Source organism: Cheilinus undulatus, linkage group 4 (genome assembly GCF_018320785.1).
Source record: "Cheilinus undulatus linkage group 4, ASM1832078v1, whole genome shotgun sequence".
Taxonomy (NCBI): Eukaryota; Metazoa; Chordata; class Actinopteri; order Labriformes; family Labridae; genus Cheilinus; species Cheilinus undulatus.
This window is the reverse complement of record NC_054868.1, coordinates 15,840,992-15,867,315: the sequence shown is the minus strand read 5'-3', so window position 1 is coordinate 15,867,315 and position 26,324 is coordinate 15,840,992. Positions and strand designations below refer to the sequence as shown.

General features: G+C 39.6%; 2 protein-coding genes across 3 annotated transcripts in view; both read right to left on the bottom strand.

The window, feature by feature from the left end:
• Positions 1 to 789: 789 nt before the first annotated feature.
• acp5a (acid phosphatase 5a, tartrate resistant) lies at positions 790 to 2,558 on the bottom strand. The gene is made up of 6 exons (XM_041784232.1): positions 2,458 to 2,558; positions 2,189 to 2,279; positions 1,897 to 2,096; positions 1,695 to 1,819; positions 1,249 to 1,594; positions 790 to 1,168 (listed from the first exon to the last, which is right to left on the bottom strand). Exons 1-6 carry the CDS (start codon positions 2,458 to 2,460, stop codon positions 929 to 931), a joined length of 1,005 nt encoding a protein of 334 aa, XP_041640166.1. The 5' UTR covers positions 2,461 to 2,558; the 3' UTR covers positions 790 to 928.
• A 1,466-nt stretch (positions 2,559 to 4,024) lies between these two features.
• The window catches only part of LOC121508090 (interleukin enhancer-binding factor 3-like), a 29,031-nt gene continuing 6,731 nt past the window's right edge, over positions 4,025 to 26,324 (bottom strand). The window contains exons 7-20 of one of the 2 annotated variants that reach the window (XM_041784603.1): positions 25,224 to 25,315; positions 19,652 to 19,747; positions 14,763 to 14,874; positions 14,570 to 14,667; positions 14,377 to 14,485; positions 14,153 to 14,293; positions 10,043 to 10,233; positions 9,762 to 9,881; positions 7,557 to 7,688; positions 7,231 to 7,392; positions 6,596 to 6,722; positions 6,439 to 6,477; positions 4,694 to 5,005; positions 4,025 to 4,607 (exon numbers count right to left, since the gene is read on the bottom strand). In XM_041784603.1, coding sequence (XP_041640537.1) covers positions 4,504 to 4,607; positions 4,694 to 5,005; positions 6,439 to 6,477; positions 6,596 to 6,722; positions 7,231 to 7,392; positions 7,557 to 7,688; positions 9,762 to 9,881; positions 10,043 to 10,233; positions 14,153 to 14,293; positions 14,377 to 14,485; positions 14,570 to 14,667; positions 14,763 to 14,874; positions 19,652 to 19,747; positions 25,224 to 25,315 — 1,835 coding nt within the window. In that variant the 3' untranslated portion in view covers positions 4,025 to 4,503. The remainder of the gene's footprint in view (positions 4,608 to 4,693; positions 5,006 to 6,438; positions 6,478 to 6,595; positions 6,723 to 7,230; positions 7,393 to 7,556; positions 7,689 to 9,761; positions 9,882 to 10,042; positions 10,234 to 14,152; positions 14,294 to 14,376; positions 14,486 to 14,569; positions 14,668 to 14,762; positions 14,875 to 19,651; positions 19,748 to 25,223; positions 25,316 to 26,324) is intronic. The other variant, XM_041784604.1, reaches the window with a different exon arrangement.

Below are 26,324 nucleotides of genomic sequence, written 5' to 3'. Positions count from 1 at the left end.
GTTAAGTGATCCTTAACTGTTCTTTATCCTCAGGTGTCAGATTATCCTCGACCGATTTCTTATTGGCACTGACTCAGTTGTTAGTCCAGCTCTGCCTCTTACAATGCATGACACCAACAGACTGTACTTAGTGACAGTGGATAAATCTAGCATAAAAAGGATAAATGGGAAAAGAACAACGTAACAAAACATTCTAATGAGTTAAATCTCAATGAGGTTTTTCCTGGTTACATATAAGTTAAATAAAATACTATAGTAAACTGTAGAATGTCCTTGCATGCATACAAAAGTATTTACCAGTGTGCAGTGGTCTTATGCAGAATGAAAAGGTGAGACAAAAACCCCTGCCTGACAAACAATACAGCTCAATAATATAGCATGTCAACATGAGGAAGGAGTAAAATTAGAAACCCTTCTGCCCTGGGTCTCTTGCTAACCCCCAGGTTAATAGTCATTGGTTGGCCAAGTTTATCCTGGTTGCAGTCACTGCCAATCTGCTGTCATTCAACCTAATCCTCTGCTGGCAGGCCAGGTGGCTCTCTGTGACGAACAGAGCAGTGTCAGGAGTCCCATTTGTTTTGACTTGTGTCAGGGCAATTTCAAAATTTTACTTTTTGAACACAATTATGCTGCTCGATACATTGCTTTTTTGTGGCCCAACACAAGTACAGAGTTAATGCCCTTTTTGCACTGAATCTGTTCCCTATCCCTTTTTCTGTTTACATTGACATCTGCCACACTTCTGGAAACCACATTTCAGACGGTTAGTCTCACCACAGGTCACAAGACTCAGTTTACAAACCACATTTATTCTTTCATACAATAGGCTTCCATGTAAAATTAGTTGATTCTCCTTAAAAACATGCATCAATAGATTTGAAACATTAATGCCAAAGTTTAAAAATCAGGTTAACAGCAGTTTTTTTTTTTACTCAAAGTTCCTTTGGGAGAGGACGGTGCGATAGAGAGAAGTGCCTTTGGCCTGGTAGTAGGTCAGGATCAGGTGGTTCTTTGTGACTTCTGCATGAACAAAGCCTCCAAGTGTTGAAGCTTGCCCTGTAAAGAACTTGACAGAACCTTTGGGAACATGGTTCCAGTGACGGACATCAGGATCTAGGAAGTTTCCAGCACCACTCACTACATAGCCCACGTCCGACTCTTCGATGTACTGTAGGAGACAAGATGGAATTGGTATTGTGGCATTGCAGGTTACTTTCAAGAAATCTGCCTACTTCTGCATGAACTTACCTGCAGATTGTGGTCATGACCACAGAGGTAAGCAGTGGCCTTGTATTTGATGAGAAGAGGCTGAAGCCTTTGAAGGAGGCACTGTGTGGGGCCGTGTTCAGACACAGACCACACAGGATAGTGACCAGCCAATAATAAGAAGTCTGCCTTGTTCACTGCCAGCCTCTCCTGCAGCCACACCAGCTGACGGTTTGCATCAATTGCACTCAGGGGCCCCCTTGGCTTCTCGTCCAAGAAGTCATCAGAGTTTCCGCACAGCAGTATGGTGTCGAGCATGAAGATTGTCAAAGTTTTCCCCGTGTTGGGGATGCGGAAGTTCAGCTCATAGTAGTAAGAGGGAAATTTCCTAGAGAATGTAAAGATTTGATCAGTTGTCAATTTCTACAAGTTTAGAGTTAAGATGATTGAGAGATCTACCATTTCAGGAAGTATGATTTGCCTTTTACCATCGGTCAGATTTTTGGCTGTATTCGATCTGGGCTTTGACATTTCCTGCATGGTCATGATTTCCAGCAAGCACATACCAGGGTACTTTTAGAGACTTTGCAGTGTACACAGACTCAAACGTGTCCTGATAAGATTAAGAAAAACCTAGTGTTTAATGTCATAACATGAAGTCCATTCTGAAATCAGATTTACTAAACTGACCTTAAAACGAGGAGAGTCCACACTGTCCACACCTTTGAAGTAGAAATTATCACCAAGGGCCAGAACAAAGTCAGCTCCCATCTGCTCTGCTACCTTGCTCATTTCTCGAGCAGTAGCCTTCTGCACAGCAGTGATATAGGGGGGATAAGGCACTCCACCCCAGTCTCCTACAGCCAAGAACTTAATAGATGTTCTGTTTGCTGGAACAATACAAATTTCAAAATTAGGAGTTAAGAACCATGGAAGCAAAGAATACAAAATGTTGATGATCATTAAAGTGCTCAGTACTTACTACCAGTCCCCTCCAGCTGTTGGAACGCAGTAGGATAGCAGTAGGCCACAGGAATGGCAGCAATTAAGATGGAAACCAGTGCAAATGCCATCTTTGAACGTAAGAGAAAAGCAATCATATCACAAGTGTTAGCAGCAGAAGCAAAACTTCCCCCAAATAGAGAAGCCGTTTAGTCATAACCAAAACTAAAGTCTGCACACACAAGCGCACAAAGGAAAAAAAAAAAAAAAAAGAAGAGGAACTTGAAACAAACCACTGTTGCAGCTTACCATGTGAGCCTATGCTTCCTCTCTCCTTCCTGCTTCACCAAATATCATGCTCTCTTGTTTTTATGCCTTCAGCTGACTTGTGATTGGCTACAGCTTGATGCTCACCCAGCTGGAGCCAATAGAAGCTAATCAGAGTAGGCCAATTGATAAAGCTGGTAGGGTTGAAGGTGCAATTTCATTTCTAAGAAAAACTCTACATCTCTGCTTCTTTTTGAATAATAAACTATGTTAACACACAGATCAAAATGACCGTCAACAACCTCAGTAGAGACACAAAAAGAACAGTATCCAAAACTTCAGTCCCCTCCCATCAAGAAAACTTTGCTGCCAAACAAATAAGTACAACTTGTCAAGAACAGTTTCCAGAATGCAGAGATAAACATGTTAGTGTTTGATGATAAAAACACTCACAGCAGATAAATGGTGAGGTGTGCTCAGGATGACCTGATAGGACACTCTCAGTCCTCACCGCTCTTCCTCCCTGCCTTTTATCAGCATTCCCAAAGGAGAAGGCAGCAGGACCAGCCCAGGACACGCTGCAGGGGCATGAACATTGCTCACACCCTGTCTCATTCTTGAGACTAAAGGGTCATCTGGGCCCCATGTGACTGGAACGGTTATTATAGCGTTTGTCCAGACTTAACTTTTTCCATTTGTGTGTTAATCATAGTTTTCTTTTTTTTATGTTTATGATTCTTGTGGTTCATCTTTATATATGAATTGGGGGCAAGAGAAGCAGTCTTTTGAGTTGATTTCTTTAGTGTTACAAGACTTAAACAAATTTCAATGGTACAGTTATACTGTATGATTACTTAAAATTAATTTCCCAATGCTTTATCAAAATCAACCCCCTTTTTCTCTGTCTTCTTTCATTTGAACAGAAAACAGGAAAGACACCCCCCCTTAGCCCCCATCCCCTTTTAGCTACATGGACAGACCTGTTTAAGTATAGCTGTAACTTTCAAAGCCAACACATAAGGCAATAATGTCAATTTTATGAAGTAAAATACAGCATATCTTTGAATTTTTGCAAACATTTCTGGTTTGCAAATTACAGATTGTGGGGCAGTTAAACTACCAGGTAGAGCAATGTCTGGACAACAGAATTTTTACAATTAATTGCACTGTATTCATTTTCATTGTATTATTCAATTACATTTAATTCTGCATACTCATAAAACTCTGTGGTCACAGTGTCAGAGTTTTCTTACAGGAGTTGTGAGGATTATCTTGTTTGCTAGCTACATAGTTGTACACCGACCATGCATGCTGCATGTGTATGCTAACCATGCTGATAGCATCTGTGTGCATTACAGGCGCCACTTGCAGCACTTGTGACTGTTGCTAAATTTTCCACCTAACACAGACTTGAGGAATATTCTTTTAAGGGAAGTTCAAGTTGACCTGGTTTGCTTTGGGGACAAATGTCATGATCAAAAAAACATATTAGCTTAACTTTGACCTGAACAATTACAATCAGTATCAGAGCTTTATTTATGGCAGTGTCTAAAAAATTAAGCCCTTAAACCTCCACCCTAGCAACTGCTGAGAATTAAAAAAGGTGGTCTGAAACATTCAGTAGTATTTTATTTAACAAGAAAGATTCATGAATTGATTGTAACAGTTAATAAATCTCAGGCTCAAATCTAAAAGCAGATTTAAAAAAACAACAAAAAACTAAACATACTATTTCAGAACCAGTACACTACATTAAAAAGAAACAACCACCGGCAACAGGATGTAACAACAGTTTTTTTTTTCTCTTTTTAACATCCATGTTTACATGAACAACTTGATGGATACTGCAAGTAAAAGAAAAAATGGCAGACTTCAATGAAATGATAAGCCTAAATCCATCACCTTCATTTGTTTCAACTATTAAGGTGAAAACAAAACCAAAAATAACACATTTCCAGTTTTATAGACAGTACAAGTGGGTTTTCTTATGTCATTCAGGAGGTGGTAAACCCCAGGTTAAAACCAAGGGTGAACTAAGTCCAGGTTAAAAAATGGCATAGTTAGGGTGAGAAATAGTAAATGTGCTGATTAATAATGCATGTTGCCATATCCCGAGTATAAGCCCTCGTTTTGTCCTCCATAGCCCTGGTCCATACCTTGACCCTTTCCCCAGGATGACTGGTTTCCCCAGCCTGTGGAATGACAGACAGCTTTATTAGATTCATCTGAGGTATTTTACCCACTTTGTCTAATTCTAATTTGCTTTGTTATCACTCACCGTAGTTATTGTACACTTGGCCACCAGTCACTGAGCTAGGGTAAGCTGTGCTGTACATACAGTAGTTTGCTCCTTGTCCTTCATTCTGGCCTTGGGTTAGCATCTTCTTTTTTTCATCTCCATACCCATAGCTGTAGGGGCTCTCCTGGTCAGCGGGAGGGGGCATTGACTGATAGCTTTGTCCCTTCGAGGCATTGGAGTCTGAGTTGGAGACAGGTGCGCAGGAGTACATACTGCTCTCAGGGTAAAAGGTACCATAGCCTGATCCTTCTGAGCCACCGCCTTTGGCTGCATTATTACCATACAGTTTATCTAATAGATGGATGAAACAAAAGCGTTATCACTACTTTGTATAATTGTTTGAATATGAAAGTGTTTAACATTTCCTCATAAGTAAAAAATGCATGCTAGGCACAGACTAAAATGAACACCAATCTTACCAAGTAAGAAAAGCTTATTCCTATGCATACATACCACTACTTGCAAAGGACTACTTCTACCTGGGGACCTCTGATATTTTGGAAAGTACCCCCATTGTCAGTGGTGTGGCACATTCGCACTAGATACGTCAAGTTTGTAATATACTCTAAATTTACACACATTAAAAATGAAAACAGTTAGGTGCTGCATGACAATCAATAAAGAGTGTGCTGGACATTGATGTTTTAAATCCCACACCAAAATACAATGTTACTGAACCTCATGCAATGGTGAAACTGCCTTTATGTAGCCTGCACATGACCTTAACCAGAGTTTCCAAAAGACATCATGTGCACGTGTGTAGCCTATTAGTAACACCGACACATAAATATACACATGCACATACGTAAAATATTTCTATTTCACATTTCTTGAATCGCTAGCCTGCCCACCACAATAAACTAGTTAATTATCCCTCATTGCTCTGTCTTGAGCTTGCGTACTGAGGTATAGTGTCAGTCAGCTGTAGGTGTGCGTGTGTGGAGGAATAAAAGGAGAGAAACTGTTGCATCCCTTGTGTTAATGAATGAGAGAGGTGAGATGTTTTATGTTAAATACTAACTTTCCCAGGCATTGCTCTAATACTTTATTGCAGCTGATGTTGACATCAACCATTGCACTTGATTCATTCTGGATCGATATGTATCAACAATAATTCTCATTCACGTAGCAGTGAATGAGAATATTGAGCAACACATATCACATCACAAGTTGTGTCATCTATTAAGACGATAGCTAAATGATATTGACATAAGATGAGGCAGAGGTAAAGAGAAGTGGTAGAAGGCTGATGGGGAGGGTACCTATGGACAGTAGAATTTAAAGGCAGTAAATTCAGCAAATTTGTGAACAAATTGGAACAAACCCTGAAAATAAATCATAAGAAGTGCACTATTAATAACCTTTAAGTGTTAAAATTTTGAACAACATAGCCTCTTTTTTGACTAGAAAAAGGTGCAAAAGACACACAGATCATCAAAAAAATATCAGTGATAATTTGTGATACTGATTACTTGATTGATTTATAACTATTATCAGTCCAACTTTGTGTGTGTTGAAATATGGCAGGTTTGGATTTTTGGAATTCTTACTTTACAAATTACAGACCACGGCCTATTCACACAGGATTATACAAACAGACATCCTCTGCTATTATTACAAATCAGAAGTCCCCTAGGTAATTCTGATCCCGCACAAATAGGAATATTCACTACAATAAACATACACAAGCACACAACACCACTACAGTTTAAGTGCAAACTTACGATAGCCTGTGCCAGTGTTGCTCTCATAACTGTAGTTGGCTTTTAAAATAAAAGAAAAACATGAATATTTGAGATTTATTTTCTGCACAAGTGTTTGAAGGATTCTGTGTCTATAAAATTTTAGCTTAACATCTTGAGAGCCTGTGAAATTCCTTACTCTTGTTATAGCTGGGTCCTGGAGGAAATGGTTTGCCTCGGCCCCTTCCTCGACCTCTGTTGGGACCCCAGCCACGGGACCCAGAGTCTGATGGAATACCACGGATAGTCCCGAAGCCTGGAATGTGCTTTAAAACAAAAAAATATAACAGCAAGGAGGTGAAAGAGCATCTGATGAATTCATTAAAAGCCACGTTACTTTCAACAGCCAAAAAGTGCCTAATTTCATCTGAGAAGGAGAATTTTTTTTTTTTTCTTCTTTTTTACATAACACACACAAAGGCCAGGAATATGCACATGAACAAGAGGATCCTATGGACATGCATTAATGAAGAGATATCAACTGCACACAAATGGTGAGCTGTTGAAGGCTTGATGCTTGCTGCTCAACTGCTCCTCTGCAGTACTTAGGAAGTAAACTGGCCCCTCTCCAGCAACCAGTCTCACAATGGGCATCACATGGACAGAACTTAAATCAGCAACTCTCTGGTTCCTAACACAAGCCCCTATAGACTAACCCCCACGGCTACCCAAATCAGATTTTTATTCTTATGGAAATGTCACCCAACTAACTTTGACCTTCAAGGTAATCAGTATTGACTGAATAAATCATACATCTTATACAAAATGAGTTACCATGTCGGTGTAGGTGACCTTCTTCTTTTGAGGGTTTCTGTTGGGGTTTGACCCTCCATCTTCCTCAGGGAAAAGCTTCTCCAAAGCAGCCAAAGCAGCGTAAGCCTTTGCCTCTTTCTTATTAGAGCCTCTCCCTTTGAACTTCTGTCCATCAACCTCCACCTGATAGACAGAAAATATAACAAATATTTTTTTACAACTTTAAAATGGACATCTATATTATATTGGAGAGTAAATTCTTATTTAATGGTAAAGAGGTAAACTTTAAATGAAATTATGCTTTGATTGTTGTTTCTTGTATTTTGCAAACAACGCTGCTGACTGACCTCCATGACAAAACATTTCTCATGAGATCCTCCCGTCTCTGCAGACAGCTCATACTTCAGACTGCGGCGCTTCTCATTCAGCTCCATCACAGGGTTTTTGCCATTTTTGGTCAAGATCGGACCCTGCCCACTCTGTTTACAGCAGCACAATGGATGTTTAAGGCTCATGTTAATTAATCCTCTGATCAAGAACCTAAAATACTTATCCCTTATACTCTACTGAGTAGAGCTAATGTTAGGACTGCTTTACAGGTGTTTTTAAAGCTTTCAAGCCTTAATATTAGTAGACTTAACAGCAGCAGAGAGAATGACAATAAAACGTGAGCTTACCTGTTTATTTTGCTCAAACAGCCCTCTACTGATCCCTTGGCCTCTTTTCTCTCTTTCTTGACCTGACTGATGCTGTTAAGTGTGAACTTGTCTTAGTTTTTCACACTGTTATTAACATTATCAACGTTCACACTCTCCAGTGACACTAATTCAATCTGATGGGCGGACTGGCTGAATATGAATCTTAGCAAAGTTGATCGTCGGTTTTCACATTCTGACATTCCCTCTTGCTGTGCTAAACAAGATTTCAGAAATTTAAACTTAACTTGCGTGATGAGCAAAACTCCTGCCTCAGGTATCATTTGTGACAAGACAGGAAATCGCCAGTATGTGCTGCTCCATAGAGGCAGGATATGATGCATATTTAAATTGATAAAATAGGTCTATTTTTAAAAATAAATTTAGAATTGGATGAAATAGCTACTTTTTTTGGATAAAATATACAAAACTTTACAGCATTACAAAAATATTTGTCTAATGTTAAAAAAAAAAAAAAGTTCCTTTATTTCAAATTTGGCACAGCTGCAGAGAGCCACTTGGGAGGGAAAAAGAGCCGCATGCGGCTCCAACCCCTGTACTAGACCAACTGGTGCCCAAAAAAAACAAGATATTAATGGCCTGCGTAAGTGTTCATACCCCTTGAACTTTCCACATTTCTTCACGTTACAACCACAAACATAAATATATTTTATTGCGATTTCATGTAATAAAACAACATAAAGTGGTGCATAATTGTGGAGTGAAAGGAAAATTAGACATGGCTTTCAACATTTTTTACAAATAAAAATCTGAAAAGTGTAGTGTGCAAAAGTATTCAGCCCCATGGAGTCAATACTTTGTCGAGCCACCTTTCACTGCAATTACAGCTGCAAGTCTTTTGGTGTATGTCTCTACGATCTTTGCACATCTAGAGACTAAAATTTTTCCCCATTCCTCTTTACAAAATAGCTCAAACTCAGTCAGATTTGATGGAGAATGTCTGTGAACAGCAATCTTAAAGTCTTGCCACAGATTCTCAATGGGATTTAGGTCTGGACGCTGACTGGGCCATTCTAACACATGAATATGCTTCTATCTAAACCATTCCATTGTAGCTCTGGCTGTATGTTTACAGTTGTCCTGCTGCAGGTTGAACCTCCACCGTAGTCTCAAGTCTTTTGCGGATTTTAACAGGTTTTCTTCCCTGTATCTGGCTCCAACCATCTTGCCATCAACTCTGACCAGCTTCTCTGTCCCAACTGAAGAAAAGCATCCCCACAGCATGATGCTGCCACCCCTATGTTTCACAGTGGGGATGGGTGTTCAGGGTGATGTGTAGTGGTAGTTTTCCGCCACACATAGTGCCTTGTGTTTCAGTCAAAAAGTTCAATTTTGGTCTCATCTGACCAAAGCACCTTCTTCCACGTTTGGTGTCCCCACACACAGCTTTTGACAAACCGCACACGAGACTTCTTAAGACTTTTTTCAACAATGGCTTTCTTTTTGCTACTCTTCCATAAAGGCCAGATTAGTGGAGTGCACAGCTGTATTTACACACACATTAGATTACACACAGGTGGAGTCTATTTACTAATTAGGTGACTCCTGAAGGCAATTGGTTGCACTGGATTTTATTCATGGGTATCAGACTGCAGGGGGTTGAATACTTTTTCACACCCCACTTTTCAGATTTTCATTTGTAAAACAATTTGAAAGCCATATATAATTTTCCTTCCATTTTACAATTAATCACTTTGTGTTCGTCTATCACGCAAAATCCCAATAAAATATATTTATGTTTGTGGTTGTAACGTGAATAAATGTGGTAAAGTTAAAGGGGTATGAACACTTTTGCAAGCCACTGTAAATCACTCCAGAGGAAATTGAGGTACATACGTCTTCTGATGTAGCAGAGACTGTGGAGGACATTTTATCTGGTTCCTGAGTTGCTTCAAAGTTGCCACTGGGCTCTGATTTAGTGTCTGTGCCTGTTGGAAGACCAAGATCCCGCAGGACCTGTGAATGATAATTTTGGAACATAAGCAGACATGAATCTAAGAAAGCAACAATGCCCCTATGACTCATGTGTTGAGAATATAAAGTTTACAAAACAGGATGCCATGGAGATTACTCAGGAAACTAGCTTTTTAAACTTAAGAAGACAGAAAGAGTCTTGCCTTTGTGGCTACATTAAGCTTGGCAGCTCGTTTGGAAGGCCCTGTTGACTCATAGGTTTTCCCATTCAAGTCCACAGCCATTGTGAAAACTGGCTCGTGGACTGGACCGGTCTGAGATGTAAGTCGATACTCCAGGCCAGGTCTGTACTGGTTCAGACGCATCACGGCATTCATGTTAAAGTCATCAGAAACTGGAGAAAAGGAACATTCAGAAACAAAAACAAAAGCAGAAAAAACAAAGTATTTAAAAAATGTATGATTACTTTACTAAAAATACAGAAAAGGGTATTTTACAGCATTTTTAAAAACGCTCTCTCTGCCCCTTGAACCAACGCGTTAGCTGCTTATGAGCATCACCCATAAACTCAACTTGATATGCCTCGACGTATCAAATTTGTCTATGGGGCTCTCATTCATTACAAATTACATAAAACATTGAGGACTTATGAACAACATGTAACCTGTGCTATAACAAAAGCATTATAACAGATGATAAATGGAAAAAAGCATTTTAGGTTTGAAATACTGGATTTTTCTTTGGAATGTACTGATGTTGTACAGTCCATTACAGCCATGCAATCTTGCACCAGGCTGATTGTTAAACCTCTGAAAATTAAGTCCCTTTCAGCAAGGCTTGCAAAATGAAGTCTGCAGGTCCAGACAACATCTCTGCTTTTCTTTTAAAAACATTTGCAGAAGAGCTAACACCAGCTTGGTGCCCTGTTTTGGTGCAGTGTTTGGATTTACACTCAGTCCCTTCCCTCTGAAAAAACCCCATTATCATTCCTGTCCCAAAGAAACCTTGTTCATCTGAAAATGATGATTTTAGACTGGTGGCTTTAACTTCTGTTGTAATGAAATGCCTTCAGATATATACTGTGTCCATTTTAAAATCTGAGATAAATTCTGACCTTGATCCTTGTCAGTTTGCTTACAGGCAAGGTTGACATACAGATGACAGCATTAATGGCATCACCCACCTTAGACTAAAACACCTTGAAGACCCAAAGGCCTATGCATGGCTTTTATTTGATTTTATTCCTGCTTTTAACACACTACAGCCTCATTTACTGATCCAAAAACTTATTCAGCTGTCAGTAAATCATTTCATCATTAAGTGGTTTAGCTATTTTTTTACTAACAGAATTCAAAATGTTGTGGCTGTGGGCGCTGGTAGTTCACCTCTCCTTTTTATTCTTTCTAACAGTGATTGCACCAGTAACTTTCATGGAAATTGTGTTTTTAAATTTGCTGATGATAATTGCCATCCTCACTCTCCTGGACAAGGACAAAGACCCTTCACCATACTTTAATGATGTGCAGTCTTTTGTTCAGTGGTGGGATGATTACTATCTCAACGTAAATGTTAAGAAAACAGAGGAAATGCTGCTGAATCCATGTTAAGTTGGTGATCATACCCCACAAATGATTCATGGTAACAAAATCAACCAGGTTAGCTCTTACAGATATATAGATGTTTATTCAGATGACCTGTTTAGCTAGAAAATACTTGTTGGTAATTTGTGTTCTCACAGCAAAGGCTGTATTTTTTATGCTGACTCAGGGTGTTTGGCAAGCACAGGGACTTTTGTCTGATCCTTCTCACGTTCTCTACCCTGAGTATGAATTTTTACCATCTGGTAAATCAAATGTAAAATGAACAGCTGAAAAACTCGATTGTGAAGGTAAAAGGTCTTCTTCTTAAATTCTAGCAAACTCGATCCACTGCTGTTTGCTTATCAAAGTTGGGGAAAATGGAAGGTGTGGATGGCAGAAAACTTTTCATTTTAGACAGAGTCTAAGCACCTTGAAAAACCAACATCTCATGCAAAACTTTAATTTGCTGACTCTGCCCTCTGGAAGGAAGAATTGATCATCATGGCCACATTCTCTCATCTGATGTTTCTCTTGTGCCCTCTGGATGGTGCTTTCTTGCCCCTACAAGAAAAAAACTAACAGATTTCCAAACTCATTTGTACCTTTAGCTGTCATGCTGCTGAATGGTGCAAATGGTGATCAACTTCTAGTCGGTGCACACTTTAAGTCTCAGGTGTTGTCTTCTTTTTTAAAATCATTTTTTGGCATTGCATTTATATTGTTTCTTTGTTTTTTCCTCATTTGTGACCCCTGTGTCTGCTACTCTGTTGTCACTGACATGTAAATGTGATGGTCTAAATGCTGCTGTGACCGTTTCCCTGACTATCTTTGCACAGTTGTATTTCTTTCAATAAGGTTTTGTAGGCTGTGAAACAAAATCTGGGTCATCTGAATTTAATTACTGTTTTTATTTCAATGAAATTCTGCTTGGGGATTTATTGGCAGTAACATCATGAAGATACCATTTCATAGATTCCTAAATTACAAGCGTCCTGAATTATGTGTTGGTGAATGGTGGCTGGTGTTCCTCTGTGGGTGCTAACACACTCCTGCAAGGTTCTAACATGCAGACAACAGGAGAGCAGGGGAGAGCGGTAGCATTTACACCAAATGCTATCAAAACATTTTCTTATATGCAGCTTTTTGGGCACAAACATTTACCCACTATTTGGCGCACTGTCCCTTGAACCTGCCTCACCAAAAAGGGAAAATGTCTCCATATCTGACACTTGGCTGTTGTTAATTTCAGATCCTGAATGGATTATTCACTCGTGGTAATGAAGTTGTTCATCCCAGTGCGTGGACTTGCAGGCCAAAACAAACAGTGCTTAATTTAGGGAAATACACTATGTTGCCAAAGGTATTCTCTCACCTGCATTGACTCACATATGAACTTAAGTGACATCCCACTCTTAATCCATAGGGTTTAATATGACATCAGTCCACCCTTTGCAGCTATAACAGCTTCAACTCCTCTGGGAAGGCTTTCCACAAGGTTTAGGAGTGTGTTTATGGGATTTTTTTTTTACCATTCTTCCAGAAGCACATTTGTGAGGTCACACACTGATGTTGGACAAGAAGGCCTGGCTCTCAGTCTCCACTCTAATTCATCCCAAAGATGTTCTCTCAGGTTGAGGTCAGGACTCTGTGCAGGCCAGTCAAGTTCATTCACACCAAACTCTCTCATCCATGTCTCTATGAACCTTGCTTTGTGCACTGGTGCACAGTCATGTTGGAACAGGAAGGGGCCATCCCCAAACTGTTCCCACAAAGTTGGGAGCATGGAATTGTCCAAAATGACTTGGTATGCAGAAGCACTCAGAGTTCTTTTCACTGGAACTAAGGGGCCAAGCCCAGCTCCTGAAAAACAACCCCACACCATAATCCCCCCTCCACCAAACTTTACACTTGGCACAATGCAGTCAGACAAGTACCGTTCTCCTGGCAAACGCCTAACCCAGACTCGTCCATCAGATTGCCAGATGGAGAAACGCAATTCGTCACCCCAGAGAACGCGTCTCCACTGCTCTAGAGTCCAGTGGTGGCGTGCTTTACACCACTGCATCCAACACTTTGCATTGCACTTGTTGATGTATGGCTTGGATGCAGCTGCTGGGCCATGGAAACTCATTCCATGAAGCTCTCTATGCACTGTTCTTGAGCTAATCTGAAGGCCACATGAAGTTTGGAGGTCTGTAGCGAATGATTCTGCAGAAAGTTGGCGACCTCTGCGCACTATGTGCCTCAGCATCCAGTGACCCTGCTCTGTAATTTTACGTGGCCTACCACTTCTTGGCTGAGTTGATTTTATACACCTGTGGCCATGGAAGTGATTGGAACACCTGATTTCAATTATTTGGATGGGTGAGTGAATGCTTTTGGCAATATAGTGTATATAATGTATGGAAGCTTGTTATACACAAAACTGAAAATACTGCAATTCACAAGCGCATGCTGAACCATGGATATCACATCAAACAGTTCAATATTAAACTGAGAAATTGGCATCCCTAGTACAAACAAATCAATCAATGTTCTTAGCAGGATGCACAGGTGTGTGAGCTAAGTAGTTTTTTCTTTTCATTTTTTTAAGTGTACCCACTGGTAAACAGTGATGAAAATAATTATTTATTTGTTTAACTCATAAAAAAGAAGAATCTGTACTCTTTTCAGTGATTAAGAGTATTTGATCGCAACAGATTTGGACCCAGGCCACTGAAATTCATAACTTACATGATTTTCTCTGAAAGCGCTTCTGGAACTTAAGAGATTTCCTCTGTTTGCTGTTTAAATGAGGCTCATTCTCTTCTTTTTCCACCTCTGAGTAAGGTCGCTTCATCGGAAGGCTGAACTGTCCAGCAGGTGGTAACTGGTCTGAATGACACAACAAAAAATGCTAAGAATACTGCAAGAGTGAACTGCATAGAAAATGGGAGAGGACGGACATCTTCGGGTACCTGTGAAATCTTTCCTGCTGAAGCCTGCTGATCTCCGTGGCTTTATAGGTTTGTAGTCCATTCCCAAAACCTTGTGCATCTGTCCAAATGCGCACAGTCTCAAGGCAAACTACAAAAGTTATTTACATGAGATACTTTTCCAGGCGTTTCATTAATATTAAAGTGCTTCTATGAATTAGCAACCTGTTCTCACCTGAGCACTCTGGGTGATGTCTTCACATTGCTGTACAGTCAGACAAGCAGCAGCATTGACTCCTTCCTTCTCACATGGATCTTTAATTCCAGGGCCATCTTGACACGGATACAGTAAAATTGGCAAATTATTGATAATACAAGGGTAAAGGCATTAATGTTGTTTACCTGGGTAAAAAAAAAAAAAAATTCACCTGCTAGTAGAATTCCAGATGCAATACACTCCAAAACCCTGCGCAAGGACTCTCCAACACCCATTGGTCTTTCAGATGTACCAATGGCCTTCTCTACCAGGAGTTCAAGAGGCTACATGGAGAATGAAAACAGACAAAATTATGGATTAAAAATCACACCAAATATCAAGGTAAAAATGGTAACAACAGGCTGGTCCAACTTTAATGAATTTTATCACAGGAACTTTGGGCTATGCATGGCCAGAAGGATTTCAAAAAAGACAATCCCCTCTCAAATGTATCAACCACAGAAGTGAATTAAGGCCATTTTTGATGGAGAAATTGTTTTTGGGCAGGTCGAGATTCAAGTCCAAATGGCGAGAATAAAGTCAAAATTTCGAGAATAAAGTTGAAACACAATTTCGAGATTAAAGTCAAAATGACAGGAAAAAAGTCTAAATTTTATTACTAACAGCGGACCATACACGCTGTGTGTTTATGTGGCAAAGAGAGAGAGAATCTCTTTGTTGTTAAATCCAATAATAGGGTATAATTTCACATTTTCATTGATATGAGGCATAAGCCATACTGTAGAGACAGGCACGATTCTCTGTTATTGTCTTAAATACTCAGGAGAGAAAGAATAGTGCTCGTCTTCCTCTTCGTCTGATCACCTGTAGAGACGCACAGGTGACAGACTCATCCTCAGTAGCCTAATGGGAGAGTGAAGGGAGATTGATTGCTCCTTTATTGATCAGTGTTTGTTGTGGTGAGATAGACAACATCAATATAAAAAAATCTGCTGACATATCTGAAGAGATCGCATGGAGGCACTGCATGAAAGCAGCAATAAAAACATATGGGGATTTTTATTTCTAAATTCCATACAAAAATGTAACTTACATCATGTACATGGCATAACTAGAGTTTCCAATTGACAACACGTAACAAAGTGTTCCTTCTTTGCTTTTTTTAACATTGTCATTAGCGGCAACTTGTCTATGATCAATAAATGAGCGATCAATCTTCCTTCGCTCTCCCATTAGGCTACCGAGGATGAGTCTGTCACCTGTGTGTCTCTACAGAAGATAAGACAGAGAACAAGAGGAAGAGAGACACGAGCGCTGATGTGCTCCGTTTTGATGTATGAGTATTTAAGACAATAACCGAGAACCGTGACTGTCTCTACAAAATGCCTCATATCAAAGAATATGTAAAATTATACCTCATTATTGGATTTAACAACAGAGATTCTCTCTTTGCCACATAAACACACAGCATCTATGATCTGCTGTTAATAATAACAAGTTTCGACTTCTTCTCGTCATTCAACTTTAATCTCAAAATTGTGTTTCAACTTTATTCTCAAAATTTCAACTTTTTTTCTCGTCATTCAACTTTAATCTCGAAATTGTGTTTCAAATTTTATTTTAGTGATTTTGACTTTATTCTCGAAATTTCAACTTTATTCTCATCATTTCGACTTTAATCTCGACTTGTCCAAAATTATTTTCTCTCTCAATAATGGCCCTAATCCTCTTCCGTACATAAACTGCTACAACCTAAAGAGAGGGCTCGTTTTTTTTCTATACTGTACCTGTCAGCTCTATGTTTGAGCCACCAGTGCCACAATCACATTCATGGCATGACAGGCAAATAGTTTAGAGTCAAAAGTGTCAGTTTCATTTTTCTTCTGCATTTCAACGCTTCAGGCTTCTAAAAATGTATTTTCTATCTATCGAGTTTTTCATGATAATGAGAAGCAAACTTTTACATCCATGAATGTGTCTATTGTTGGACACTTAACGGAATTTTAGCATAACAATGCTCGCACAGAGCAGGGACTATGGCTGCTGCTTTGAAAGACACAGACACACAGAACTGTGGTGATTAAACGTCTTATTCTCTTTGGGACTCATATGCATCACTGAGCCCTACATTATTCCCTGCCCAAAAAGCCCCAAAAGTGGTAAAAAAAAAAAAATAATAATAATAATAAATTTTTTAAGTCTAAATCCAAAATTCAGTCACTTTGTTCACAGTCTTTTCATATGTTAACAGCAACTTAATCCCAATGTATCTGTAGTACTTGGAGACAAATTCAGAATTTTCTTTGCAAGAAACACATTCAGTTAGAAAGCAGGGGTGTAAAGATTCATCGATGTATATCAATATATCGATTGGTTGATGATGATCCAATCAGATTGATGGAAAGTCAAAACGTCGGTCTAAATGGATGCTTCAAGCTTTTTTCCCTCTGGTGCATCAAGCTGACATTGGAGCTCATGTTGAAGACATCATCATCAGCGCACCGAAACACAGTTAAAGACTAGCAACAGCAATGAGACGGTTCTAGAATGAGTCGTAGCAGTCTGCACTGAATATTGCAGCTCAAATGAAGCAATCTGATGGAGCCGCCAGCAATTCAGCCTGTTAAGTTGTAGAGAGCGGGTTGAAAAACGCAACAAGCAGAGAAATGTCAAAAGGGAAATATAAATCTCGTTTTGAAAGGCTATATATATGCCCATTGCAGCACGGCAACAAAATTTCACGGCACGCATAGACACTAAAATGCTTTTCTAGCTCAGTCTTGCTAAAACAAAGATATCCACTGAGAAAAATTAATGTTCTACTGACATATTCAGCTTCTACAAGCCTTGAATTTCTCATGGATTATCAAGTAAAGCCCAGCGCTTCCTACTTATCAGCGCAGCCAAATAAAGTGAAGGAGAACCTTTTCTAAACAATGTTTCTATTTCAATTTTTCACATCTATCTGCTTCTTGGAAATATTAGGCAAACATTGATCTTTTTAATGATTTAAAACAGAAACTTCAGCCTGCCAAACTCCTGTGTCCTCCATCAGGTGTCATCTGGCTGAACAGCTGATGGAGGAGGCGGCAGAGTTTTCAGACTGAGATTTAAGGGTGAAAACTTAAAAAAAGAATATACAGTCATTTCCAAGGAGCAGACATATGATAAGGGGAAATAGAAACAACCTTTTAGAAAAGTCTCCCATTCTCCAGCTGTGTTTTTATGCAGGAAGTGCTTCATGTGATAAACTGTGAGAAATCCAAGGCTGTAGAAGCCTGTCTTTTTCACAAAAAAATAACAGCTTTCAGCAGATATCACTCTTGTAATTATGACAAGAGTGAGCCAGAAAAGCATTTTTGTGTTATTATCTGCCGTTAAACTGCGCTGCCGTGCTGCGAAACCTCTGCCTTTACTCCTCCAGCAGCAGCGCATCAGGCTTTAATGTGCAGCTGATGGGCTGAAGTTTCTGTGCAATAACAAACAAAAAAAGAGGATCGATGTGATCATTTCCAAGAGGCAAATAATGCAATAAATAAATAAATGAAAGGTTAAAAGATTATATCGTTTGAAAAGGATCTCTCTTTCCAGTTGCGCACAGACAGGACGCACGGCGCTTTATGAGCTAACTCATGAGATTTTAACTCATGAATTTTAACTCACTGAATGAGCTAAATCTGCCCTTGGGAAAGAAAAAATTCTCAGCGGATATGTTCCTTATGACATGGGCATTTTTGTGTTTATATGCGCCGTGAAACTTAAATACGCAGCTGACAGAATAAAGTTTCTGTGCAACAACAAAAAGGATCTATGAGATCACAACAGGCAAGTAATATAAACGTATTACTTGTATTAATATAAACGAAGGCACATTATGCCAAAGTCATCTCGCGTTCACCCGGGTGTGACGTTCCCACTGGAGCCGATGGAAGGTGAGCCGATAAAAACCCGTGTCCATTGCAGGGTCAGTCGACGCGGGATGCCGATTAGAGCCTTTCCCACTGCCGACAGGAGCCGATTGTTAGCATGTTTAAATGGGTTTTTCGGCCAGTGGGAAAGGGGTATAAGTAGCAGCAGTGGCTTAAAGTTTCGTGGCTGAGGGAAAGAGGATTTCCTCTCCTCTCTCTGCTGTGGGGATATATTTCAGACAGACGCTACTGCAGGACGCATCTTTCCCCTTAGTTTGCTGACTACATCTATGTCTTTATCTGTATATAACCGCCGTATGAGATCGTTCATGGATAAAAACACTCCACCTGTTATGGCTGAGGCAGCGTGAGTGCTGTCTGCAGCAGACCGCATACACAGAGAGGAAAAAGTCTGCTGCTGCATATCTCCTTTGATACATTTATTTTACATCGCCGTCTCACATTAGATTTATAATAAAAATATAAGCTGTCCAAACTTAACGTGGTTCAAGCAGGTTGGCTGTTGTCTGAGCAATCATAATGACTGGCATGTGATCCACAGACAAAGAAAATTCATGAACTTAAAGCCCAGTATGATCAATGACACAGTCATTGATCAATCAAGTTGTTTGAGTGATAGGTAGACATATAAGTTCCCTCAACTGCCACGGGGGTTGTCTGATGCAATTTCTGCTCAGATTTCTAAAATACCATTTCTCTCATACCTAGAGAGAAAGTGTGTGGTGGAAAAGGAAAAGAAATGGAAAAATGTGTTAAATCTAATCAATTTTTGAGTCTATTATAAAAAGTTATTTTTTTCAGAATTTATAAGCTTATCAAAAAAAAAAAATAGGGGAATGTTTAGTTATGCCCTTTCTCCCTTTTCTCTTAAACTAAGCCCCTTTATCTTAACTAGGCCCTTTCAATATGTTTGTTTAGCCTGCTAGCAGCAAAAAAAATAACATACTTAATCATTTATTGATAGTTTAATTATAGCAATTTTATTATCAGAGTACACTCCAGTCCATAAAACTCCTGTTCAATGTTTCTAATGAACTGGACTGAATGATATCAAAAGTTAAGCGATATGATTGCCTGGACTTTCCATTGCTGAGTTTTATTGTTCCACAATTTTAACTGATGAACCCTGCCCAGATGCTGTCGTATAAACATGCGCCAACAGTTTCCTCACCCATCCAGAGATTGGTGTCCAAGTAGGAACACGGTTACACAAGTCTCTCATGATCCGGATCACAATAACAGCAGATGTCAGGTTGTTGACTTTAGCCTGGAGACACAGACGGATGCTACTTGTGTTAAGAGAACAGGAACAAAAAAAACAACACACAAAAAAGGAAAAATAGAGGGAAAACTTTCAAAACAGTACTATTATTTATTAGTGCTTAGAGCATTCAGTCAGACAGAAGATGAGAAATAAATCAAAATATACTGGCATCAGTACCAATGACTTATTATTATCGGTCACTGGTTTGGATCAGCCAACCACTATTAAGGAGTTCATATGTAAGATCTATTAATATTAGGAGTGTAACAGTTTTTGTATTTGTCCCAAACCATCACGGTTTGGGGGTCACGGTTTGGTTCACGTAGTCCCATGATGAATACATCAGAACCATTGAAGAGGGCATATTATGCAACAATCACTTTTTCAGGCTTTTCTAACAAAAAATACATGCCCCTGGCCTGTCCACAATCCCCTCAAGTACCAGAAAAATCCATTCCCTTCCCCTCCCCTCTTTCTCTACCTTTCAGAAAATGTATGCTAAAACAAGCCGTTCTCTGAATTTCCCCTCATGACTCATGAGGGAGGAGTAAGCACCGCCTCCAGTTTTGGTTGGCCCTCCCCACTCGAAGAAAATTCCACCCTGGTTTGCTGATCTTCGTCTCAGATGTCAGCTGAGATGCTGGATAGCTCAGTGGGTTAACCTGCTGATTTTGATCTGGGAGATCGATGTTTGAATCCCAGTCAGGTCCTTAACTTTGGATAAAAGTGTCTGTAACATTGTAACATCACAGGTGCCACATCCATTCCCTGAGAGGGGCAGAGTCAGACAGCTCATTAACATTTAAAGCCACAGACACAGAAACAGAGAGCTTTTAAGACATACAAAAAAAATCCTATACTGGAGGTATTTCTCCCCAGGCATGTTTTGGGGACCTCTGAAAACATTATAAACTTGTCTTAAAATATGTCCCCTTTAAAAAAGATAGGAAAAAGAAAACAAATGCATTTATTTACCCACAAATCTTGGTGGCAGTAACGCTGTTAAGTGTTTTCAAGCTACTATTAAACCAACAACGAAGAAGAGGAAGTAGCTAGTATATTAAAAAACAACAAAAATATCTTCTTAATGTACAGTTGCAAGAAAATGTATGTGAACCCTTTGGGATTTCTGGGATTTCTGCATAAATTGGTCATCAAATGTGTTCTGACCTTCATCTAAGTCACAACAATAGACAAACACAGTCTGCTTAAACTAATACCGCACAAAAATTATATGTTTTTCATGTTTTTATTGAACAAAACATGTAAACATTCACAGTGCAGGGTGGAAAAAGTATGTAAACCCCTAGGCTAATGACTGGTTGACCCTCCTTTGGCAGCAATAACCTCAACTAAATGTTTCCTGTAGTTGCAGATCAGACCCGCACAATGGTCAGGAGGAATTTTGGACCATTCCTCTTTACAGAACTGTTTCAGTGCAGCAATATTCTTGGGATGTCTCGTGTGAATTGCTCTCTTGAGGTCATGCCACAGCATCTCAATCAGGTTGAGGTCAGGACTCTGACTGGGCCACTCCAGAAGGTGTATTTTCTTCTATTGAAGCCATTCTGTTGTTTATTTACTTCTATGCTTTGGGTCGTTGTCCTGTTGCATCACCCATCCTGTGTTGAGCTTCAGTTGGCGGACAGATGGTCTTAAGTTTTCCTGCAAAATGTCTTGATAAACTTGGGAATTCATCTTCTGTCAATGACAGCAATCCGTCCAGGCCCTGAGGTAGCAAAGCAGACCCAAACCATGATGGCCCCTCCACCATATTTCACAGTTGGGATGAGGTTTTGATGTTAATGTGCTGTGCCTTTTTTCTCCACACATAGCGTTGTGTGTTCCTTCCAAACAACTCAATTTTGGTTTCATCTGTCCACAGAATAGTTTGCCAGTAGTGCTGTGGAACATCCAGGTGCTCTTTTGCAAACTTCAAACATGCAGCAATGTTTTCTTTTTTGGACATCAGTGGCTTCCTCCACGGTGTTCTCCCATGAACTCCATTCTTGTTTAATGTTTTACTTATTGTAGATTTGTCAACACAAATGTTAGCATGTGCCAGAGATTTCTGTGAGTCTTTAGCTGACACTCTAGGATGCTCACCTCATTGAGCATTCTGCGCTGTGCTCTTGCAGTCATCTTTACAGGATGACCACGCCTAGGGAGAGTAGCAACAGTGCTGAACTTTCTCCATTTGTAGACAGTCCGTCTTACCGTGGACACGTGAACATCAAGACTTTTAGAGATACTTTTGCAACCCTTTTCAGCTTCATGCAAGTCAACAATTCTTGATCGAAGGTCTTCACAGAGCTCTTTTGTGCCAGGCAATGCTTCATGAGAACAGCAAACTCAAAACTGGTGTGTGTTTTTTATAGGGCAGAGCAGCTTTAACCAACACATCCAATCTCATTGCATCGATTGGACTCCAGGTTGGCTGACTCCTGGCTCCAATTAGCTCTTGGAGAAGTCATTAGCCTAGGGCAGGGTTCCCCAATTAGTTTTTCCTGGGGGCCAAAATTTTTCAAGGACAGAAAGCCTAGGGCCAGACATGATTTCTTTAATGTTCATATATATATACACACACACAGAGTATGGCTTAATTAGCTACTTTAGACCGAGGATTTATTTGCAAGTAATCTAACCAGGTCGGTCATAAATATGCTGTCCTTGTATCAGGTGGGAATTTTTACACATTTTTAATGTTTTTAAGACCCGCTGGAATATGGAAGACTGGAATATTCATTATAAACATTCATTCAGCATGACTGTTTATGGCTTTAAAATGGCAACCTGTTGTCAACAATATCTGACACTAGGATTATTTCACCCGACCACTGAGATTATTTCACCCGACCTAGGATCAGTGCAGAGTCCAGAAAGAGTGCAAGTAACGAAAGTGAGTGTAAATGTTGAGCCTTAAGCGTTTCGCCTTTGTGATGGTTTATTTTGTAAGTTTTGTATTGATTTAAGCTGAGGTAACTTTACTTCCTGTTTAACATTAGCAGACTTTTACTTTAAAACACCAGAAAGGAAGTGTCTACAGTAACACAAGGTAACTTGACTACAGTGAGAAAAGTTAGGGGAGCAACGTAAACAAAGAGAGCTATGGTAGAAAGTGAAAAGCTAGCACCCCCTGTGCAGGCATTAAGCTCTTGCAGTGAATTTTTGTGCTTTTGTAACTTCTCAGTTTGTTTGACTTTGTCAAGTTAAAATAAACCACAAAAATCATCAGTACGAGAGTCAACGGTCATTCATTCAGGAGGGATGCTACAAAAAGAGTGAGAGAAGGATCCTGCTGAGATGTTTCCCTGACTGCTGCGCTATTACTGCTCAAAGAGCAGAGACCTCACCTACTGAGCGAAAACTTGACTTATAAGCACATGTCTGAGCCACAACAGTCGTTCTTCTGCATGTCTGTTCTCTCTGAGTCCCCGACATCCCTGTGCGTCATGAAGTGGCGTATCTCCGTGCGTAATAATGTGAGCTCTGCACCAAGACCAAAAATGCCAATCTCTCATGTCATAGGACAGCCTGCATCCAGGTTAGATTACATCTTTAGTTATAAACAATTTATTTTAATCGTTATGAGAGTAATTTTTTTTACCATTTTTGACAAGACCTGGAGTTAAATACATGTAGGATTTATAAACTATGTCCTGTCTAAATGTAAGTGATCAAGACCATAATTGCACGTCTTGTTGACATAAAATTGAATTGTATGTAAATAAATGTAGTTGATATTAGTTTGGCATTACAGATTCTTTATGAGGGATTAAATCAGGCTGACATTAAATTGAATCACCAAAGTGAGATATGCTGCGTTTGCAGCTGACAGACAGTTACGCAGGGAAAGTGTTTGCTATCCTGAGAGCAGCTGTTTTAATCCCCCATAGGCATAGAAGTTCAGTTTTACAAGGCAAAAACAGCGTTAAGGCCTAATATACAGAAAGAGGTGCGAGAAGTGCTGGACTCAATGAGAGTCCGCGCAGCTGCGCACGGGGCGAAGTTCTTCATCTTCAAGAAAATAATCAATATTAAATTAGACAATAAATCCTTCTCCTTCATTCTTAAAAATCATGCAGTCTGTATCAGCCTCTTTTTGGACAGCATGTTTGCAGAGTTGAGGTGATGAAGTTGCGCTGCTGCCGCTCTGCCATGCGTCTTTTTATGACACTCCTCCCTGCTCTACAGACAGTCCAACGTACCATATCTAACTCATTTATTGCAGAGTATTACTACCTTTCCTTGCTATAATTATAGAAAGATCATGATAAGTTAGTGAAAATTTATATTTTTAACACCAAAGAGGGTAAAAATAAAAAAAAATAAATAAATAAAATTTCCATCTTTTTTCCCAAATGTCGCAGGCCAGATGACACCTGCTGGCGGGCCAGAAGTGGCCTGCGGGCCGCCATCTGGGGATGGCTGGCCTAGGGGTTCACATACTTTTTCCACCCTGCACTGTGAATGTTTACATATTTCGTTCAATTTGAACATGAAAAACATATAATTTTTTGTGCAATATTAGTTTAAGCAGACTATGATTGTCTATTGTTGTGACTTAGGTGAAGATCAGAACACATTTTATGACCAATTTATGCAGAAATCCAAGAAATCCCAAAGGGTTCACATACATTTTCTTGCAACTGTACATTAAGAAGATATTTTTGTTCCCGGCTACCGCTCCAAGAGAGAAAGAGCAGCAAGACCCACTGCCCTTTTCTCCCTCTCCTAATCCCTGCGCTGTTTTTCAAATGCATCCAGATGTGAAAGCAGTGAGGAGCCAAGTTTATTACCCCTGTTAATACATTTTAAAGACTACACCCGGACTAATAGATGTAGAGAGCAGCGACAACAAATGTGTTTTAAAGCGCTCAGCTCAGACTTCATTGCAATGTCTCTTCCTGTGTTTACATGAGTCAGTCTGGTGCTCTTCACTGATATACATAAGTCAGGATTTTTGCACCACTGCACTAGCTTTTTAAAATTAAAAAGTGTCACAGCACAGTTCATAAATCATAAATATTATTGCTCTAAAAAGCATAATTTGCATATGATGTTATATTAATTACAATTTTTCAAATCACCAATTTATGAGGCTGTTTCCTGTTTTGCTTTTTATTTAGTATATTGCTTTGTTTTACTCTTGGTTCAAATGTATATTTTGAACATGTAAAAAATTATAAGCTGCACTAACGTTAGTAAAAGAAATTATAAGCGAGGGATATCTAGAATTATAAATCTGTGACTTTTTCTTTTTAATCGATGAACCAAACCCGTACCGAACCGTGACCTCAAAACCGAGGTATGAACCGAACTGTAACTTCTGTGAACCACTACACCCCTAATTAATACATATGTCTACACCATGAAAAACTAGGAGCATTGTTACAAATAAAGAGGCGACAAGAAAATGAGCAAAGACAATTAATTGAAAACTTCAACCTCAAGTACTTAAAAGGACGTGAATGCAAACCTGGAACCACTTTGCGTGGCGGAGAGACGCCAAGGCAGTTAGGCATTTCTGCCTGTCCAGAACGTCAGGCGGATCGTTGACTGTTCGCGTTTCTATTGACGAAGTGGGGTAAGAAGAAAAGGTACAGTTTGACCAAGGGGGTTGGGCTCTGTCTTGCAGCTTAGGGAGAAGCAGCTTTCCCCAAACCACCAGCAGCATGGACAGAGGGTGCCAAAACCCAGTGTTTAAATCTTTAGTTCCAACAAGAATAATAGTCACCTGTCACAGAACCCAGGTAACTTAACATGTGTTAAAATGAAATTGAAGACTCATAAAGTCCCTTTTTACAACAATGCACAGCATATGTTGTCCATGTATTACTGGATATTCTACATTAAATACCCCCTTCCCTCAGCTGCTTGGCTTGATTAGGGTCCACTGCTTCCCACCCCTCCTGAGACAGTGTGTCCGGTTGGTCAAAGGTCCAGCGTCCCTACAAAACTTGACAAAACTTAGAGGCAATCAGTTGTAAATCACAAGCATTTAGAATGTTTTTACACGATTGCTCCATACTGCAGCAAAACTGATGTACTCCCTTATCCAAAAGTGGCCTGGCAAAGTTTAATAAAATATCACAACACAAACTAAGCCATACCAGCTATGTGCATGTTTTAATTTGTTTTCTACATCTATAAAACTCCTCTAACCCCAATCTGCAGTTTGTTTTAAAAGGAACTCAAAAAACTCAACTCAAATTCACCACGCTGGATAGATAGGCAGATGAATGCAAAGAAACAGTATGGGCAGAGGTCGTTGAAGCAGCGTGACATCACACCACACAGCGAACTAAAACACGGTGGCTTTTTGGTGAGTTATAATATTAATTTTATGCAAAATGCAAATATCTAGTGACATCTTTTGTTCGCAATACATATAAAAGATACAAGTATCTATCCAAAATGATGAACTTGTCTTTTAAGTACTGTTGTTGAACAAATGGTCTCATGACTGATAAGAGACATCAAAGGGGAAAAGCACAAGCTTGATATTATAGGGGAAGATAAAACATAATCTTGGTCTAAATCTAAATGAACTAAAGGGATATTTGGGACAATGCTTTAT

Excerpts from the sequence above, each read along its gene's own strand:
- acp5a (XM_041784232.1), bottom strand. Across the intron at positions 1,820-1,896 it reads TGGACTCTCCTCGTTTTAAG|GACACGTTTGAGTCTGTGTA; the intron begins GTCAGTTTAGTA and ends TAATCTTATCAG. Across the intron at positions 1,595-1,694 it reads AGCCAAAAATCTGACCGATG|GAAATTTCCCTCTTACTACT; the intron begins GTAAAAGGCAAA and ends TACATTCTCTAG.